General features: G+C 35.2%; 3 protein-coding genes across 5 annotated transcripts; all 3 read right to left on the reverse strand.

Moving 5' to 3' along the window:
• Positions 1-388: 388 nt before the first annotated feature.
• Positions 389-12,973, reverse strand: LOC111459259 (SNARE-interacting protein KEULE-like). 2 transcript variants are annotated; one of them, XM_023102071.1, is made up of 21 exons: positions 12,541-12,973; positions 11,493-11,551; positions 11,053-11,134; positions 9,994-10,072; positions 9,376-9,426; positions 9,187-9,283; positions 8,994-9,026; positions 8,472-8,597; positions 7,366-7,557; positions 7,178-7,261; positions 6,991-7,089; positions 6,842-6,918; positions 3,228-3,324; positions 2,741-2,866; positions 2,562-2,657; positions 2,284-2,406; positions 2,138-2,212; positions 1,282-1,472; positions 929-1,019; positions 755-844; positions 389-655 (listed from the first exon to the last, which is right to left on the reverse strand). In XM_023102071.1, exons 1-21 carry the CDS (start codon positions 12,611-12,613, stop codon positions 602-604), a joined length of 1,995 nt encoding a protein of 664 aa, XP_022957839.1. In that variant the 5' UTR covers positions 12,614-12,973; the 3' UTR covers positions 389-601. The 2 variants fall into 2 exon arrangements, with proteins under 2 accessions (XP_022957839.1, XP_022957838.1); XM_023102070.1 differs by having other exon boundaries at positions 2,138-2,215; positions 12,541-12,972.
• Positions 12,974-13,854: 881 nt separating this feature from the next.
• On the reverse strand, positions 13,855-14,994 carry LOC111459143. The gene is made up of 2 exons (XM_023101912.1): positions 14,747-14,994; positions 13,855-14,213 (listed from the first exon to the last, which is right to left on the reverse strand). The coding sequence occupies exons 1-2, from the start codon at positions 14,922-14,924 to the stop codon at positions 14,020-14,022; spliced, it is 372 nt and encodes a 123-aa protein (XP_022957680.1). The 5' UTR covers positions 14,925-14,994; the 3' UTR covers positions 13,855-14,019.
• A 457-nt stretch (positions 14,995-15,451) lies between these two features.
• LOC111459589 (putative glycerol-3-phosphate transporter 1) lies at positions 15,452-18,191 on the reverse strand. 2 transcript variants are annotated; one of them, XM_023102571.1, is made up of 3 exons: positions 18,026-18,191; positions 16,471-17,527; positions 15,452-16,342 (listed from the first exon to the last, which is right to left on the reverse strand). In XM_023102571.1, the coding sequence occupies exons 2-3, from the start codon at positions 17,471-17,473 to the stop codon at positions 15,783-15,785; spliced, it is 1,563 nt and encodes a 520-aa protein (XP_022958339.1). In that variant the 5' UTR covers positions 17,474-17,527; positions 18,026-18,191; the 3' UTR covers positions 15,452-15,782. The 2 variants fall into 2 exon arrangements, with proteins under 2 accessions (XP_022958339.1, XP_022958341.1); XM_023102573.1 differs by lacking the exon at positions 18,026-18,191 and adding an exon at positions 17,803-17,901.
• Between the last annotated feature and the right edge of the window lie 3,115 nt (positions 18,192-21,306).

Raw genomic sequence — 21,306 nt, forward strand, 5'->3', positions numbered from 1 at the left:
TTCATCATTAGATGGGTTCCTAGTTTGTTGGGGCTTCTTTAGATTTGAAAATTGACTTGTTGATATGTACATTTATACTCTGCAACATCTTTAGCATATTCGGAAATTTGGTTGTCGATCGTTGACGAGGTTTCATCTGCCTTTGCTATCGCCTTGGATGTTTTGAGATGCAACTATTCTTCTACCCACAACAATCGATCCACGTGAATTGTATAACTTTTGACACACTTCGTTCGTTGATCAAGCTAAAGATATAATCATCCACCCACAATGGGTAAACAACTTCTTTTAATCTCTTTGCTCACCAATTTTTATGGATTGCCATTTATTTTTCCTTCATTTTAAAGAGGTTTTGGGGAGATATATATATATGTATTAATGGCAAGACTTAGTTTCAATCCTATTTTTTATATTCAGAAATGTTACATTATGGAATATGGACAGCTTTTACTGCTAATAGTTCATCACAATATCATGAAACAACTAGCAATAAGACTTAAAGCTGAAAGAGCCAAAATCAAAAAATCAACCAACGAACCCACTGCAAAGCGCTGAAGAGCATCATTCATCATAGCAAGAGCACACTGGAGGCTGCTGCCAATCATATCTGGAGATCATCCAATGAGAGCTCTTGTGCAGTCAACATCTTAAGCTTCTGTACCAGTCAAATACAATATTGATGAACAATAATGGGTGTCACATGAATGGCAGAAAACAAAGGCAAATTTGAATATAGAAGGTTGATGCTAAATACCGTAATAAATTGTGGAGGATCATCAATACTTGTTGAACCTAAAACTACTTCTCTCTTCAATTTCGATGTAAGCTTGTGACAAACTCTAAGCTGCAAGTTAAAAAAGATACCATTTATCTATCCAGATGGGTAACTGAAGAGACCTGTTCAAATTATATTAAGAACAAAACATACCTCAGACCTAGTTGCTCCACCTACAATAAATACAAAGATACGTTGGCCCATCTTCTTAAAATCACTAGATGCATGCCTCAGTACCGAATCGCTGTCCAGAAAGAGATTGTTAAACTCACAACTATGCATAAAGAAAAAGCGAGAAAGAAATTCTGATGATCTCCAAGATTGTTGCAGGTTCAGATCAGTATCTCATTAGTCTCCAAGTAAACCATGAGAATCAATGGTTCAATAATGAAAATTAGAAAGGCATCAAGTGTATCAAATGAACCACAAAAATGTAAGTGCCTTCTCAACGAGCACAACCCACACTTAAAAAAACAAAAATGAAAATAAACATATAAATAAAGCACCTTGAGTATCCATCATCAGAATTACGAGGTCGGGCCCATGTGGGAGTCCGTCTTGATCTCATTGAATGAGCAGATGGAAGTTGCTGAACTGCTGCTGTATGAGACGGTCCATGGTAAGTTTGACTGGGGTCATTTAGACATGGATAATCCTCCTTGGATAGTTCACCTTTGCTAAGTTTTTCAACTAGTTCCTAAAAAATAGTTTGGGACAATAATGACATTGAGGTTTTGTATAGATTTCAAGAAAGGTGAATACCTTAAAAGCCATCCCCATCTCAAAATGATAACACTAACTATGACCACAAGTGTATGTTATGTGTCAACCTGACTATATTGAATTTCAGATTTACAGTCCAACAAGAATGCAATGTTCTTTTAGTTGTGAAGCCATCAAAAGAGCATGGCAGCCTGAAAAGGCATTCTCCGTGTCATACATTACCAGCACATGTTAAATCACCACTACACATAAACGCTTAATGGGATAGTTGTTGGGGAAAATTCTTTTTGTAGTATATTCTAAACACTTCTTCATGAGTGGTTTTTTTTTAAATGGAAAAACTAACCTTTCATTGAGAAAAAATGAAAGAATAGTACAAAGGGCTTTGGATTAATATCAATAAAAAATTAAACAACATTCTCTAAATTCGAATTTGAAATCAAGACCTACTCTAATATCATGTTTAATCCCTACTACATCAAGCTGATAGATTAGAGCAAAAATGAAAATTTCAATATATGCTGAACAATATAATCAAGCCCGCTTCTGTATAAATGCCGTCCAGTCATATCTTACTAAAAAAAACCTATTAAGAAATGCATATATAGATTGAACAAACAAGTTTGACCATGGTTTTACCTCTATTATGGGATAAAACCGCGATAATTGCCATGTTTCTTCTTCACCCTTTAGTTGTTTCCTAACTGCACGCTTCTTCTGATAACAAAAGTATTGTCAGGCATTGAACAAATAAATTCAAGGAGCTAAAAGATAAACACTTTTACCTTATGAATATCAAACTTCAAAGAAAATGACCCTAATGAGCTTTTTTTGCTATCAGGTGCGGCACCACCAAGTAATCTCATGTTGGTAACAGCATTCATATCATCTGGTGGTAGTTTTGCTAACTGTCAAGCGTTAAACTTCATCAACATGCAAAGTACGAAAAATAAACGGAAATATCTTCACTATGCAATCTTGTAAAAAAGATAAATAAATTAATTAATCAAAGAGCTGGTTGGTTGAAAAGGTTGTCTTTTCCTTCTTGGGGTGGGGTACTAACCTTCATTAAATTTAGACCTTTCTCACCCTCAAATTTCTCAGGATAAATGGCTGCAAGAATCATCAATAACCGCAACTTATTTTCGCGACTTACATCCTGCAAAAACGTTTAGTGTAGGTTTCATGTTCATAACTCAAATGACATGTACTTAAGAACATCAATATAATTTCAGTAATCACCTCGTTCGTTGTCAAAAATTTTATTACATCTTTTGTTCCTGCATCTCCAAAAACAAGGTCCTGCTCAAGTTGCCCTAGTTCTCTTAGCCCCTCATCCTTGATTATCTTGTTTAGTTTTACTGCAATCTGAATTAATAAACTCAAAGTCAGTTCCTAAGAAATCTTCAGAGTTATTTCCAACTCTTCTAGAAATTGAACATATTGCTGAGCAAAAAAGGAACGAAGATTCCTTTTGCACCTTTCTGGAACATTTTGCCAGTTTCTAAGGTTGCTTCACGCAGCACAGTTCTCAACCACAATACAAAATCAAACCTGATTAAATTATATATATATACAGACAGATATGTAGATAGATAGATAGATAGCTAGATAGATAGATAGATATAGACATATATATTCTTCTCTCCTCCATTTATAAGCTAAAATTTTTTGCTCTAGGGAGAAGAAAAGTAACATACAACATTTCGTTTGTCTACAAGAAACTAACCTCCACATGAAGGGAGAGCTTGTCAATTTGTTCACTATATTGCGGCAATGCCTGAACCATCTTTTGCAGATCCCGTGTGGAGAGTTCACTAGTACTTCTATAGCACATCAGAAAGTATTAGGTCAGAAAAGCGACATCATTGTAAAGTAGGCTTGTTACGAAACCCAATATCATCTAACAGACCACAGGAAAAGCTCGCACAGGTACTGATGCTTGGTCAATAGAATAAAAGAACCAGAGTTTGGTAAAGAAAAGGAATTCACTATTTTTTATTTTTTATTTTTTTATGAGAGGAAATTGTTTAAAGGGCAAGCAAAATTTTGTTTAGAAAAGAGGCAAATAAGGCCTCCTTCCCCTAAACCCAATAATATGAAATATGTATACAAAATAGATTAGTCAAAATGTCCCATCATTGAAACCCTGAGAGCTAAATTTGCAAGTAAGACATCATGAAGGAAAAAATCTTCAAAATTGCACCTATTACTTTATACCCACACTTGTCAAACCATAGCACCAACCATCACGATCCATCATTAAACCTTGACCTTGGTTTTTTTATATGCGACCAGTGACAATATCAAGGTCAAGGTTTTTTTCTTTATATATTAATTCCATCGGTGGTTTTTTCTTTATATATCAATTGTATTGGTGGTGGTGCATCCCATTAATCACTAATCACCAAGGCTCTCCACCAAGTTAGTTTTACAGTGAGAAAGTTTCCAAAAGGAGAATCTAACATCGAAAGAGCAAGTTGATTCGACAAAGTTTCAGGCTGATCTAGCACAATTTTGAACATGGATTAACATAAGATTAGACATCCCCTGCTTTGTCAATCTTCCATATTCTCCTTCTTGGGTATTTAAAAGTCTGATATAGCTGATAACCGCCAAGCTCAAGAAACACCTTGCAATCTCCCTCTCATTGAAGTTTCTTCTTCAGTTAAAAGTTCCGCTTTTATTTATCTCCATCCTGTCACTTTGGCTTTTGGCAATGTGGTATAACTTTAGAAAAGAGATTTTGATGGATAAAAGGCAATCTCAATTTAGAAACATAGAATTCCTTCACTAATGTAACTTGTCCTCCACGTCTTCCACTAGGGGATGTCATTGAGCAGAAGAAAACCCAAAGTGGGTAGGTACAGAGCAGCCTCATCAAACGTTATAAATTGATTCCTGCAATAAAGCTCTCATAGAAATTTGTCTTCACGCCTTTACTTTCTAATAGCTACCAAGTGGCCTCATCAAAAATTCTAAATTAATTCCCGCAAAAGCTTTCGTAGAAATTTATGTCTATGGCTTCACTTTCTAAAACACCGAGAATGTAAAACATTGGACGTTCATCTTGATAACGGGAGAATAATACTATGGGTAATTATTAATATACAGGAAATAGGCGAGCTAAATTCCATTAATCCCAATTGGAAAAGCTTAAAAAGGTTCCTAATACAAAAATAAAGGAGGATTTTACTCAAAACAATAGCAAACACCAAAAGTAGGAAAAGAGACTAGGGGGGTCCCAACCTTAGCCCCATGAAGCTTCAAATTTTACCTCCTATTTTTTTAAAAAAGAAACAACAACTTCCGTAAAAACATGATCGAGACGTTAAAATCCTTCGAAAGATTCTCGGTACAAAATATCAATCTCTAAAAAATAGAGATTATGGGCATCAATTGTGGATCAAACACTTTGCCAACAGATACCCCTGTAAAAAGGGTGAATGACCGAATATGTACCTACCATTACCCTTAAAAGGAAACCATAAATCTTTTTCCTTCGAGAAACTATTATTGAAAAATAAAAAGAATGTCGCCAACATGGTCATCATGTTATACTTCCAAAGGTGGAAGGCTCACCTTAATACAAATCACACTATCCAACCTTCCCACTTACTACACGTCTCTATTGGAAATGCCACAAAAGTAGCTACGATTATTTAGAAACTATTTGTGGAAAGATGGGTCATATTTTGTCCGATGGAATATCATAAACCTCCCAACACACAAGGGAGGACTTCACCTATTTTTTATAACGGAGAAGAACAAAGCAATCATCCTAAAATGGATAGGAAGATATCATCACAAAGGAAATGTCTTGTGGAGAAAACTTATAAAGGCTAAATATACTTCTACATCATGTACAAATCGACCCCCTACATTTTCTACAAAGGGACCATGGAAGTACATAAAAAAAACATCAAAACCTAATCACCAACCGAATTTGCCATGGGGTGGGTGATGAAGGAAGCACATCATTCTGGACTAACCTTAGACTGAAAACACCACGTTAGCCCTGCGTATCCACTTTTGTATAGACTCTCTTATAACAAATGAGCCACCATCAAAGAAACAAGGAATGATGTCAACAATTTCTAGGACCAAAAACTTAGTAGGAATTTAAAGGATAACCCAGCTATATCTTGGTGTAAATTGTCTAATATTTTTACTTCCTATAGTTAAACCTCCCTCATTGCAAATTGGGGAGGTCTTTTATAAACACCATGGATTATACATCCCTTTTGTAAATTTCAATCATCAATGAAATTGTCTTTTATAAAAAAAAAATTAAAAAATAAATAAATAAATAACCAAGCTATAGAATGAGCAGAATTAAATCTCGATATTGTCCTAGTTGTATTATCTAATGAAGTAAACTCATTGACATGGCTTTTCCCGTGCTGACAGGGTTCTTTATACAAAATCTTTGATGATGAACATAGAAAAAAAAAAGAAAAAAAGTAAAAACAATAAATCCCACAAAGACAATAGGGAAAGAAAATCACCCTAAAAAGTCTATAACTACAACTTGTCTGCCTTCGTTGAATGCCCTAGGTTTTTGGACATGCTGTCCAAGACTAGCTTCATTCTAGTGGGCCATGATTGATAATTTCTGTTTAAACTAGTAACAGAAAATCCCCAACTTTTCACATCATTCTTTCTCGAGAATAAGAATAATGTAACTTTTGCAAGTGTAACGCATGCAAGATTTGTTTTCATAAAATTTATCTAGCACCTCCCGAACATCCACTCTCACAGATTCCAGTTGGATTTAAAGAATTCAGATGCAAACTCATCAGGACAGACGCATTTCCCACGGAGCACACGACACTATATGCCCCTCTTCCTCCCCAAACAGTCTTTCTAACCCACAACTAAAAGACAGATGAGGAAATCTCTTTGACAACAACAAACAAAAGAGGAAAAATTGCATCCCAAAGTCCTAACAAATTATGTGTACATGGAAATCTAATTGACCAGATTAAGCATCCAATCATCGGCAGTCTGATGGATGGAAAGATAAAAGTTCTAGTAAAACAATGAGGAAAGCATACGATGGAAGCAGAGCATCCCACATCACCAAGAGAAAAAAAATCTTCTCAAATACTTTGCCTATCCCTACAGCATCCAGGATAACTTTGACCCCAGTAATCAATAATAGAAGGGAGCCATCTGAAACCTTAGGTAGATATATGAAAAATGTTTCCTAACAAAGAACGGTTCTGGTATTTAGGTGGTTCAATATCCATTAGAGTGGCACTTGAACACATGATTCCCAAGTACACATTCATATTTATACCATGAAGCATCCCAAAAGAAAGCAAACACAACAGCGCTAACCTCGAAACTTGATGCATTTGTGCAGCTTTATTCTTAGATACGAAGTGGGCCATCTTCTCATGCAACCGCACACTTGCCTGAAAAATTCATTTATGACAGAAGCAAACAGAGAATAATGTTCAAAAGAATTCAATAAGCACAAGGCATACATCTGCAATGTGTGCATGGCGAAGCTCAAGCCAAACTGGATCGTGGTCCTCCAAGAGGACCTCTTTCTTCTCTGGTGGACCTCCAACCTTGCTTGGGATCTGAACAGTAAAATATCTTAATGAACAAAGAGCCTAAAAAAATAAAGCCCAGAAGCAAATAAAGAACTAACAGAATGCTAGAACTTACCTCGTGAACATATTTATTCCCCTCCATGCTTAGCAAATCACGGCACATTGCATCATATGTCCATTCATGCATAACAGGAGCAATCTGGGGGGGGTGGAACATCCTCATCACATACCAAACCCACAAGAAAAAATGATGCTAAAATCACGTGTTTTATATGTTAAAATAGCCAAACTATATATGTATACCTGATCTATGGAGCGATCGAGAATCAGCAGCTCACACGTTTCTGACTGAGGAAAATTGGGGATCGTTTTCTTATAGTTTGTAATACAGTCATAGACACCAGCAGCAACTTTTGTAGGAATGAGGTCACGGAAAGTCGTCATTGTAGTTGCATCAAGGGACTTGGCAGCTTGGTACCGAACAGAAGGAAATTCCTGAAGAAGGAAAAGATTAGGAAGGTCTGACACCTAACGTAATTGCAACACCAAACAAATACAGTCTAAGAAGGTGCTTCAAGCTTAAGCCTTGAGAAGTCTCAATGAAAAGCAGTACATTTTTGCCTCAAGGCTTATGCCTCATACTCCTATAATATTTAAGAAACGAAAGTAATCAAAAAAATTAAAAAGGAAAAGGAACTCAAGATAGAAAAGAAAAAGGCCTAGGAGAGACTGTCAACTATACACAAGAAATATATGTTGGATAAGTGGTCGTCCGAGGAAGCAAACTAGATTCATAGAAAATATTCCTATTGTCCTGTTTCCGCCTTCCAACAAATAGCCAAGAGTCATCCAATCCAATCTGCTTCTCATCTTCATTCTAAAGAAGGGCCGAACAATCTGGAGGAAGTGTAAAGTTTCTTGTGGTCGGTTTTTTCTCAAAGGCTTCAATGCTAATAACATTATCGTGTCCTCTGTAGAAGAAAAGAGAAATTGGCCTTCCATATTTTTTCTTGAGTGTCAGTTCACTAAATGGCTTTGGTCGAAGCATTTTGACCTCTTCAGTTTAGCTTTATATGGGCCTTCTGGCCTGAGGGTAACTTTACCATTTTGGTTAGGTATGGTGGAGAAATTAGACCGTCTTGGCGAAGTAGTTTGGGACCTAGTCATTTTTCTAGGTTCTTCCAGGGCTTCTCTCTTTATACATTATTGGAATCATTCAATTAGGTCCGTGAAAATAACCAATGGGGACTTCTGTTTGTTACCCATTACCTTCCAGTAGCCTTTGTAATTTTATTTATCAATGGAATCCGTTTCATCCCTCCCCCCAAAAAAGCACTAAAAACACTACCCCTACTAAACCAAACATGACATAATGAAGGATGCCCTTTGCTTTTAAGCACAAACAATACCCTTAATGATGCAAAAACTGTGCCAACGCGGATAGCTGTCTCATTCAGACATGCTGCACCTTTTTGAGAACTCTCGTCATCACAAAAAAGTTCCTCCAGAGCTTTCTCGCTGTTGGTGATAAAACCCTGGAAATGTAAGATTATGAATAATATATGAGTTAACTAGTTTATAGAACACAAACTTGATATAACAGTAGTTCATGAATGAATTTAAAATCACATACAGTTCAAGATATAAATGTCCATGTTACCCCCTCGATGAAAAAACATCATTCAAATTCAAAATAATACCTTCTCGGCTAAGAACAAATTTATTATTTCAGTATGAACAAATGTTGGAAAATGAAGTAATCTCAGTAAAGGATTATTGAGTAGAAGTCATAAAATCATTCTTTTTTAGAAGAAAAAAATATCAAACTAAAACATCGTCACAAAATTTCTAAAGAAGAATAAAATATGAGAGCTACAAATAATTAAATTATTAATCATACACCCGCACTGATCAAGTAGGCTTAGATGTACCTGGCTGTCTATAGCAAAGTACTCCAAATTCATCTGCATAATGACATGAAAAGGAAGGTGAAAAGTTAATGATCATTTTTATCTAACAATTAAAGAAAAAAAAAACGAACTAGCTGAATTATAATCTAAACCAACAGACTACAATGAAAAGAAATCAAGCAGAAACTTCAGTCTTGGCCTGGGGATCAGTAACCTCTTTTAGAGCAGCTATGCGAGGTAAAACAGTTGAATCTCTCTTGATTTGTGTGACTAATTCCCTTGATATAGGTGAACTGAAGAAGACAAATGCCCTTCAAGGATACAAAAGAAAATAGATTCAACAACTATTGCACAAAAATGCTCAACTAGAAGCATTAAATAACTGGGAGATGGGTATAAATACTTCCGGTATAAAGGAGATCTCCCTGACATGTCTGACAGGAACATGACAACACTGCAATTTTAAAAGAGAGAGAGAATGAAGAATTCAGCTCCAATTTAGACCATCAATCTAAGATTAAAAAAAAAAAAAAAAAAAAAACCTAAATCTACACCATTCCCGGGTGATTGATTAGAGATGTAAGATATTGTGACGAAAAGCAAAGGAAGAAGGGTCCAGCCTAGAAGGTTAGAAAAATATCCTCTACCTGAGGGGGTTTATTTTATGTATCTACAAGTATGGAATAAATAAAATGCTCTGTTTCATTACACTTGATAAATGTAATAGAAGCCCTTTTTTTTTTTTTTTTCTACCTCAATTTATGCAATATAAGTGCAATAGACATAAATTAAGACAAGATCGGAAGGAGATTAACATTCAAGTCATAACCATCAAAGATAGAGAAGAAGAACTCTAAATGCAGAAGGCCAAATAAAAAATCTAATCAATCATAAAAAAAAATGCATTGCATTCAAATCTAGCAAAGTAAAAGATAAAGACAAACTATGGTCGTAGAGCTTAAAATTATATGAAACTATTAGACGGAATTGTATAAATCACATAAAAGTGTACATATATTACTTCTCTCTAGAAGGCTGAAGGAAATAGATAGCATCCATGGACGGCAGTGGCTGCCTTCGTCTGTGTATGTCTTCTACCACTGCAGCACCAAAACAATCCATATATTTAGCCCAAAAACTATAAATTCCAAATGAAGAATATATCTAGGCACCAGAAAGAATTTCTTTCGTAATTTACCACAATCCCAACAGCTAACAAAAAGGTTTAAATTCTTCTTGGTTTTTGCTTCAGATAAGGAACACATATAAATAGCTTTGAGTTATGGATGGATCAACTAAATAATACAAATCATTATCTCAGATATATGTATTTCCTACTAATTTAACTTAGGGATTCACATCATTGTGTTTCAACATCAGCATATTGTGTTATATTCAGAAAACAAGAGTTCTTTGACAGGCTTGTATTTTTTTTTTTTTTGGTGTTTTTGAGGTTATGGCTAGTAATATTTTTAGGTGTGGGGGGCCACAAACGAGGTTAGGAATCTTGGAAGTTACAAGTCTTGTTGTGAGCATCTGTCTCTCCACTTTTTTGTAATTTTTTAGAACTCAACACTATTTTGTAATTTTTTAGATACTCAAAGGCACAGTTGTACAACCTACGAAATAGATCTTATTCAAGTAAGGGTGCCTCTCCACTTTTTTTTTTAAAAAAAAAAAAATTAATGAATAGGTCTTATTATTTTGGATTGAAGTCTGAAATTTCGAGACTCATTCTGTGGCATTTTGCACATCCGTGTATATTATTTCATTTTTCTCCACGAAAACTTGGTTTTATCATTAAAAAAAATCAATACAAAGTCAACCAATGAAAATTGGTGCATGAGGAAATAATTTGGAATTTTCACTTCCAGAGTTGCAAACCACCTCTGCCAGGAGGCAGTTTTTTTTTTTTTTTTCCTTCTTTCTTTTTCTTTAACTTCTTGCAGTAAGTGGAACCATATAATATCATGAAATATGCAATATACTGTCGACACAACACATCAAGAACGAATCACAGATGACAGTATCAAGAATCATTGGTGTAATATGTATTAGAGAACTTGCTTGTGTTTCTTACATGAAACACCTTCATCTGTGATATCAGCCATCTTGCATGCGTACGACATTATCTTTACGGTAAGTTTGTCCATGATGAGAACCTGTGAACAACAGATCCAGACACCAAGAAATCTAAAAGGGAATGTGATGTAGGTAAACCAAACAAAAAGAAAACAAATGATTCTTCCTGGTTCAAAAGAAAACGAAAAATGAATAACTCAGCAGATTTTTTCACTAGAGGAAGATGCACACAGAGAACTTCCACAAACTCCAAATAGGAAATTCCCTTTTTTTTCCAAGTATCCATTCAACAAATTGCATGTAAAAAAGCAAACTGCTACATCAGATTTGCAAATTCGAAGCCACATAGGAATCATATTTGTTTAAAGAATGAAAATAAGTAACAAATAGGTTCAAAAGTAATTTGTTTAAATGAAAATGGTTATGAATATGACATACCTTCCAGGTTGATTTCGAATCCCCTGTTTTGGCTGACCGAAGCATTTCATGCAGCAATCCTAAAGGCGAATTTAAAAGGATATAAGTAAATTGGTTTATTAGGTGCCACAATACAATACACTGGTCATCTAGGAAGCTTAAAGATCTAAGGTCGATCTTCTGTAATATGCAATATGATAAAAACATGAAAAGTTTATAATGATGAAAATTTTGTTTGATATCATAAAAAAAAATGAAAATTTGCCAGGATGCAAGTAAACTAAAGGAATGTTTTAAGAGCCCCTCTAAAGCAACCAACAAATTCATATTCCATCTCACCAGGAACTCAAGTGTTTTGAGGTGTACAAAACCTTGGACTTATCAAAACCCAAAAGTAAGAGAGTGTAGTGGTTAATATGAAAATTAGTAATTATGTGAAATGTCGTATAGGATATGGTAATCCGTCTTCACTAACACGTTCACATCTAGCAGCTTCATGCTTATCAATGCCCGGATGCATGCCAACCCTGAACTGAATGTATGTTTTCAGCACATTCGATTATGCGTGAAGGCATTACAAATTTTAGTTCAATTTACCATTAAGCTTTAGAAGGATTTCTTCCAAACCATTAACCACCTTGGACCAGTAGGAACATAGGGACATTTTATGGTTCCTCTTAGCGTAATATCAAATGTGAAAAAAGGAAACCCACCCCCAAATCCACTCGTAAGTTAAAGCAAGTTCCAACAATCATGAACAAAACATCAAGTTGGGCTTATAAATTGGTAGAGACATCCAAAAAACAAAAAAATATGGAAATAAAATCTCTTATCATCTGAATTCAACAACCAGTTACAACACGACAACCTCTCCCGGAAAAAATTAAGTTTATAATAACCTGCCATTTCAGTCAGCGATTGAATTATTCAAGATTCTAGAAGACAAAAATCAAATTGGAGGATTAATTCAATAGTTATCAGCCAGAAGTGGGATGATTCAATCAAGAACAATTTAAAATGGGAGGAAAAAGAAAATAAAACAAGCGCAAAGGAGAGATATGAGACTCACGCTCGCGGCTGATTTGCTTGAAACTTTTGTGATCACCACATTGAGAAGATGAATCAGAATCAGAGAACGACATGGTAAGGGCCAAGAATTCCTCCTTCTGATCGCTTGGTTTCACCAGAAAAACAGAGATCGTTAACCAATTGTGGAAGTTCCGGGAGAAAAAAGGAGAGGATCGGAGAGAAGGACAAAGAAGATTCAGTTCCACGCAGAGATGATCACGAAAAAATCAATCACCCAGAAAGTAAAAAGAGGGGGATCAATTATATTGAATTACGGGCGCGGGGGAAGAAATTGATGGTCTGAGTTTAGGCTGACGGGTTTTGACTCGTCGTGAAGGCTGAATTAGCAGGCGCTATTCTTCCGACTCGGAGCCCGCGACGAAAAGGCAACGAAAATGGACCGCAATTCTCGACCACCTCCATAGATGTTGGACTCCTCCGTCCGCCACGTAGCCTCCTAAGGACCATTTTGCCCAACAAAATTATCTTCTTCATTAAGAAATTGATTGGCAAAACCAAGAAATTAATTTTTAGAAAGTTTTAATTTAGTGTGCAAACCATTTATAACATTTTATTTTTATAAGGATAAATTAATTCTAACTTTTATGTAAATTTAATATTCCATCAATCAAATAAACATCCATAACATCATTTATGTATCAATTCTTGCTCAATATTTGAACAATTCTTGCTCGGGAAATTTCCATTTTTTTTATAATAATTTGAATATTTTTAGAAAAGTCCGTGTGAAATTATTTATTTTCCATTGAATTCTTATCATACAAAATGTCTAATGAATTCTTAAATTTTGAATATTAGATGTAATAGACTTATGTATTAAAAGCTAAATTACAAAAACAATATATATATATTTCTAAACTTTATAAATTATTACAAAAATACAACTATTTTTTCAAAAAATAATAATAATAATAATACCCTCAACCAAATGATATTTACTCTAGCCTACGAGCACAAATTCTCGACGCAGAATATAATCCCGAAGTACTCTAATTTTCTTCTTTTTTCAATGTGCACAGTTCGCACAAGCAACTTTACCGAACTTATGAGGTAATATCAGTTCGAAGGGAGCGCCAAACACCAGGTGTGAAGTTGCTCCTACCTACAAGAGCATCCACCTTTGTATGAGATGGAGAAGATGCAATGGGATTGTGAGACCACAGGGAGAGGAAATCAGGTATGAGGTCTGAGGTCAACATTAATATGTCACCCGACTTTAATGAACTAAAGGGGTTCCCCGTCCCTACCTTGTATGCTTTATTCCCGTCCCTACCACCATTATGACATTGACAAAGATTTTAAATGCTACAAGGTAGACAGATTTCTTTTAGAAACATGAGAAAGGAAAAAGGAAAACAAGAGCACTTTATGATTTCAGCCAGAGGCTGAACATTTTGTCCAAAAGCACACCATAAACTTCATACATTAACCGAAAATAACATAGCTAGCAGGGCAGTCTTTAGATTCGGGAAGCCCACAAGCACTCTAACTGCACTTTCCCACCCTTTAAGAGTGTCTCAATTTCTTTTGGAGGGTTCAAACCAAGCTTACGGGCAAGCTCCCATCGTTCCATTCTTGTCATTCCAAGGCAAGGTCCATAGGCCATGTTCATGTCAAATTGCCTCAGTATATTCTCAGACTCACCATAATCATCTAAAACGAAATGAAGTTCATAAAAATTGATGAAGCACAAGGTACATAAATATCCAGCCATCAGACTTCCAAACGCATCTAAAACAAAAGGTTTAAAAAATCCGAACTTTAGGTGTCCATAATTAAATTGTGACAGAAATTAATAGCAATTCATGCTTAATCCTTTTCATAACCATGAAGCAGGAGTCTAAACATATTAATTCAATTTCACAGTCGAAAATTAAAATAACCAAATACCTAAGTGACACCCAACAACTTCTAGACTGCCGCATGCCTAATCCTTGATAATCACGAAGCATAAGGCTAAACATATAAATTCGATAATACTTCAGCCGAAACATCGAGTGAACTAAACATCGAGAATCTTTAATTCGACTATTGAATAACTTAAATGTAATGTAATCGAAATCCAAAAGCTTCTCGAATGCAATATGCTTAATGCTTCAGAATCACGAAGCACAAAATCCAGAACCGTAATCAAACTTTCAAGAAACCCAATGAAGAAAACAAAAGAATAGAGAGAGAGATTGTACCTCGGAGATCGAGGGAACCGTGAGAAATAAGAGCCGCCGGTTGAACGCCATCGGAGTCCAAAGTTGCAGAGTTGGCCCGAGATTTGGTTTTTCTAGAAGAGGGCTTTGAAACCTTAGAGACTCCACTGTTCTTCCTTTGCTTGTAGAAATCTTTCATCCCTCCTCGAGCCGATGCCATTTTTCTTCCTCTCACTCTCTCTGATCGATTTTCAAAATTTGAATTTTAATCGCACCTTTCTCTTTAAATGGACCCTAATGTTATCTGGGCCGGGGCGCCCGATCGAGCTTCGGCCCATTAATATTTCTTTCAAAAATACATTTTTTTCTTTTTTGAGTTGAAATATCATTATCTTATATATATATATATATATATATATATATGGTTTAAATTCTATTTTCTTGAATTTTCATGCTTCATTTCCTTTTAAATATTGCACAAAAATTATGCCCCAAAAAGGTCTCCTTTATTTTTCTCATTGACTTTATTTTCTTAATTTCCATTTAAGATTGAAATAGGCTTAAAAATATAATAATATACGGATATTTTTTAATTAAATATATAGTTTTGTTCATAATGTTGGGATATTATTAAATTCTATTTTCAAATATTTTTGAAATTTTAATTTAAATTTTTTATTGTCAATATTTAATGATGATATAATAGCACGACATTAAAATATCATATATTTTAATATAATTTGTCTCTTTTTTTTTTTTTTTTCCTTTAATAAATTCAGACCATGAGTAGTATCTACTACCATACATTTTTACATCCTTAAATTTCCTGTTGTTTTCAAAGCTCAACTTTCTACCACAAATGCAATCGTTCATGGAGAAGTTGCAACAAAATCATCTCCTTGGATGAATCACACTTTGGAGGAGATCTTCTTCGCCCCCGAGCACCCTCGAAAAAAGAAGGGAAAATCCTTAACGACCACGGTTCTGATGCCAATGTTCAAAACCTTTTTATGAACCAAACACGGGCTAAATACAATGGGACTTAAGATTGTTGATGTGTTTTCCTTATTGTATAATCTCACACTTCGAGTACCGGGTTCCTGGATGGAATCCTTCCTCTCGAGTTTGACTCCTCGATCTTTGAAGTCACCTCAGCTATAACGAGCCTTGTCAAAAACAGCCCTGCTGTTAGCGCCGAGACCATCAGCATTACGAACACTGAACTCCAGCTTTTGGCTGATAAATATCCTGTTAACAAGGGTCCGATCGCAGCGCCAACCGAGCCAGTCCCATCAATAATCGCAGTCACAGTTGCAAGCGCCCGAGAATTCCCATTCAGTGAACTGTGCGTTCCTAAATCAGCAGAGACGGCTGTTGTTATGAGAGCATATGGCCCATTGACAAACATGCCAGTGATGAACATGAGACCAACATTCATAGCTATGGAGATGTGACCATAGTTTCGGTAGCAGTAGAGAGCAGGAATGGCACAGTACATGAAACTTGCAGCTGTTATGGCTCTAGCACCCAAGCGATCAGAAATATGACCAGCTAAAATTCCTCCTACAACCCCTCCGATATCGAACAATGTCGAAAGGTTTCCTGCTGTCGTACTCGACAAATATTCCCCGTCGATCACTGCAAGAGCATTAACCACAAATTAGTTCATCGTAGTTGTATGTCAAGTAAGATAACAATGCTTGTCATTTCAAATATGAGAGATCATGAACCAAATAAGCAGACAAGAAACAGAAATGCAGCTCTACCTGTGTGGCTAATGTAGAAAGGAAGCCAGTAAAGGAATGTATAAGCCACCAATTTGGCAAAGAACAGGCAAAATGCAAAAGGTGCAACACCGGGAATTCTCCACGCTTCTATAAAACCGATGGCCTTCTCCGTCTCCGACGCCGATTTCAATAGAGGTTCTGTAATTCCCTCCCCACTTTTCTTGGGAGAGCCCAAATCATCTCCTTCTTTATCAATTCCAACAGATTCAGGATGCACAGGAAGAAACAGAAAAACGACCAAACCCGAGAACGCAATGATCAGACCGGGGGCAACCATTGACCAACCCCAACCATAGCTCAACAAGGCAGATGCAACCAAGGAGCCAGAAATGTTGCCAACAGATGTATGGGCATTCCATATACCCATAATTAGTCCCCTCTTACTCTTTCCGAACCAGTTACCGACCACGGCGACAACGGAAGGCCAGCCAGTGGATTGAAACAGACCAGCAAGCATTTGAACTATCAAATAGTAAGAAAAGACATGGATGTTTGCCCAATATCCTAATCCAAACAGCGTAGTAAACAGGCCAGTTCCCAACATTCCCAAAGTTAAAAATATCCTCAAATCCATCCTATCGCCCAAATGGCCAGAGAAGTACATTCCCCCAGCATATACTCCTAGGAAAGCCAAGTCAAGCTCACCTAGTAAAGATGTCCCTTCTGCAGCATCAAATGGAGCCCAACCACCACGAGCGAGCGACGCACGGTGGCTACTCTCAACCGGTGTACTCGAACCGCTCGTTCTCCATAGATTGAACTTCAAGCCTACATCAGGAGATAAGGGATCCAGAGCACTCTTAATAATGCTTGTAGTTTTTCGAGAGGCATGGTAGTTAGCATACGCCAAGAATGTCACAAGCAGAACAATGGCTTGATGGGCCTTGTATGAAAGGGGTCGTTTCCTCATCCACTCGAAAAATCTGATACCATATGGCTTCTTGTGACTTGCATCACGTTCGGATTCTGATAATAACCCCATTGCCAACTCTTAGGGTAAACGAAGAACAAGACTGATTTCCGCTACAAGTGCAATCTACAGAAAATTACAGTTATATTAGGAAACAGTTGAAAAAGAACAAGATCAGAGAATTCAGATTTAATCGACAATTCAATTAAAATAATAATCAAATCCAAAAACTAATTTCCCCAAATATCAACCAGAGTTTCTCAAAATCGAACCGACGAAATTCTAACGAAAATCGAATTCAAAAACTAATTTCTCAACATCGTGTGGTTTCCACAAACCTTCGAAATTCATACACGACATACTACAACTTCAATTAAATCAAAATCGTGAAAACATCTCACCAAAATCGTTGTCCGAAATCGAATTTCCCACTCACTCTGCAACATAACCCCCAAAAATCCAAACAACAACCACAAAATCAATGTTTCAATCAACAAAACAGAAGGAACCATCCTCGAACTTAAGAGAATCAAAATATTACGTGCTGAACAAGAGATACTCAAGAAAAATCGAAGAAGAAGATTAGAAACAAAGAAAACATATTGACTTGAGAGAAAAGCAAACCTGCTTAGAAGCGAAAAAGAAAACTGATGGATTGCTAAAGCTTCTGAAATCTCGACTTCTCTCACTAAAAATTTGAGCTGCCTGGCTTTCAGGATTCTTCAACGAACGAGGTCGCTCCTTCAGTTTTTTCTTTCCTCTTTCTCTTGTGGATATGGAAATGGAAATGAAAATGGAAACGGAAAAGGATTCTTAAAAACAGATGGGGATCTGTTATCCATGTGAAATTACTGAAATACCCTTTTATCGTCTTTTCAAACTTGGCGTATCCATTTTGAATTTCTTGCTAAAAGTGATGCAGATTTGACGGAAATGCCCCTGGCAGTTTTTATTGACCCTGAAATGTTGTTGGCATTAATGGCTGGTAAGAGAAAAAGTGACCGTCCTTGATTCTTCCCTTTTATTCTTTTTTTTACGGAATTTTAATTTTTTTTTTCCAACTAAATTATGATTAAGAGATATATTAATAATATCTAATTACTAGGATTAGTGAAATTTAATTCCGAGTTCGAATGGATGAATCGTTTAATTTGCGAGAATTTAGATTCAAATAATTTTTAAAAACTATATTTCATAAACGAGTTCAATACTGATGGTTAATATTGAGATCTGATTAGGATTTTCTAAAGAATGCATTGTCAAAGTGTATTTGATTCAGATATCTTTCCATAAGTGCAACAGTGTGTGATGTTGGTTAATGATTATAGTGCATGTCTGGACACCAGTCACCTACTTTTGTGAAGTTTCGAGCACGTGGATTATGGTTGATAATTGTAATAGTCCAAATTCATCGTGTTGACCCATTACGTATCGTCGTCAGTCTCACGATTTTAAAACTCGACCACTAGAGAGAAGGAGAGGTTTCCGCACCCTTATACAAAATGTTTCGTTCCTCTCTCCACTAACGTGGAACCTTACAATTCACTCCCCTAGAATGCCCAGCGTAGGTACTAGCACACCATCAAATGTCCGACAATAATTTTCTTTTTAATTTTTCACTTAAATAATGTAATTTGTCCGTACATAAATAAATTAATTTGAAAACTATATACTATAATTAGACCCGAAAAAGGGTAAAGTGATAAGCTCATGAAAAGGATTTTTGTGGCCTAAAATGGTAATTTGGTTTGGAGTCTCCCTTTTGCCCAGCATTTCATTTTCATTTCCAAATAATTTCTAAACTTTAAAAAAAGAATTATAAATATAATATTTAAAAAAAAACAATATATATTTCTAAACTTTAAAAAATTAAAAATTAAAAATTAACTTGTTTATTTATCGTACAAATTGAATTTCGTATTTTATAGAATAAAAATAATTAGAAATTTAATATTTATAATTGGAAAATGTTAAAATTAACTTAATGCTGATGTCACGTAACATAGAAGGCTGGTGGGGCCCGCACCAGATCTGACGGCTCCTATGCTTACCGTACACTCCATCCTTAGCCAATCCACCGTCGATTCCCATCCTTCCCTAATATCCATTTTTCTTCTATGATCTTTCCCGTGACGTTCGTGGAGGGTATTTTGGTCAAATCAACGGAAGGAAAATCCAGATTCAAAGTAATTGGGAAGGGGTAATTAAAAGATTAAAGAGGGGTATAACGGTCTATGTGAAAAAGTCCAAACAGTTAAATTAATAGGAAGCTGGCGGCAATGGATATTCGCATCGCATATGCGGACGGAATAATTCCTGACGTGTCGGGGAATATCCGCCTCAGTTGTTAGCCGATGGGGTCCACGGGGATTTTGGGTGACGTGGAATTTCTCTTGGTGCTTAATAAGCTTCAGGCTGGTGACGCTGGCCATGGAAGCCACGTGGACTTGCAAATGGAATGCCAAATCAAAACACTAGGCTACGGGCTGCTGCCCGTTCCCTGTCGACTGCCCGTCTCTTTCAGTATATTTACACTTTTGGCCTTCCCTTCTTTTCTTCGGCTTTACTTTTTGTCGGAAATTAATTAATAAATTTAAAAACTCAATAAATTTACCTAATAAATTACTAAAATCTCCAATTTTTCTCTAATTATTTAATATTATTTTTTAAAAAATATCTTGAATTTGGATCTTTTGTTAGACTTTAGGTATTTTATTGGTTGAATTTTAAACAATTAATAAATTTTTAATATTTTTCGTGCTTATCCTCATTTTAAATAATTTAATCCCTTATTTTGGATGAAAAATAAAATTTTAAATTAAATCCTTGATTTTTCATGCTTTCTAATAAGAGGAAAATATTGATAAAACTAATAATTTAATAATTCAATTTGTTATTTTAAAATATTTTAAATATTTTTTAATGAAGTTGATTTTAAAAACTTCAATGTATAAAAATATAGTTGAAATTTTTAAAAGATTAATGTGTTATAGATAATTTTCTTATATTACATTAAATACCGAATATATTTTTATCGAGTTGAGATTTATACGTTGACATTGAAATTATTAATTTATTTTTAATTATATATTTTTTATGCTTTACATAAAATTTTATTTTTCTGAAAAAAAAAATTGAAGATAACATGTTTCGCGACTTCACAAATTAATTATCTAATTATGATATTAAATGTCAATTTCAAACTTAAACACGTAATTAATTTCTAGAGATTTCATTGAATTTGTTAATTATAAAATTAATTTGACATATATCTTTGATTTATAAATTAACAACCATTTTGGTGCCTTCCACGTAAACATTAAATTAAAATGTGGCTTATTTTACAATATCAATAACTTTTTAGCTCTTTTTTAAAAAATAAACTTGTGATGTACGACTATTATTAATATACATAGGAGTTTTGTGTTTTTTTATTTATTTTTATTTTAAAAAATGGGAGAATATACGACAAAAAAAAAAAAAAAAACTTGTTACAGAACAGCGATTATGAGACACTTATTCTAACCCGACAAACAAGTCAATCATACGAAAGTCAAACTTTCGAACAATCTTAAAGTATAATTTATTAAAATATCTATCACTGTCAAGCTCAGTTATATTTATTTTAATATAATTTTAGAATAAATATTTGAAGGAAGAGATCTGTATATTTTACAAAAAAAGATTTAGAATTGTTAGAAGTAGATTGGGTACACCATAAATACCCTCCACTCTCCTCTCCAGATTATGATCCAAACAATACAAAGCAGTAGTATTCTAGATAATGTCTTGTCATATGTTCTTGATTGGTCTTAATAAAGTGTGTCGGCCCTGGTTCAAGAAGAAAGTTTTAGAAAACGGGGATAGAGAGATTTCGAAAGAGAGTTTTGAAAGCGAGACTTGAA

The sequence above is a fragment of the Cucurbita moschata genome, unplaced genomic scaffold, assembly GCF_002738365.1.
Source record: "Cucurbita moschata cultivar Rifu unplaced genomic scaffold, Cmos_1.0 Cmo_Scf00022, whole genome shotgun sequence".
Taxonomy (NCBI): Eukaryota; Viridiplantae; Streptophyta; class Magnoliopsida; order Cucurbitales; family Cucurbitaceae; genus Cucurbita; species Cucurbita moschata.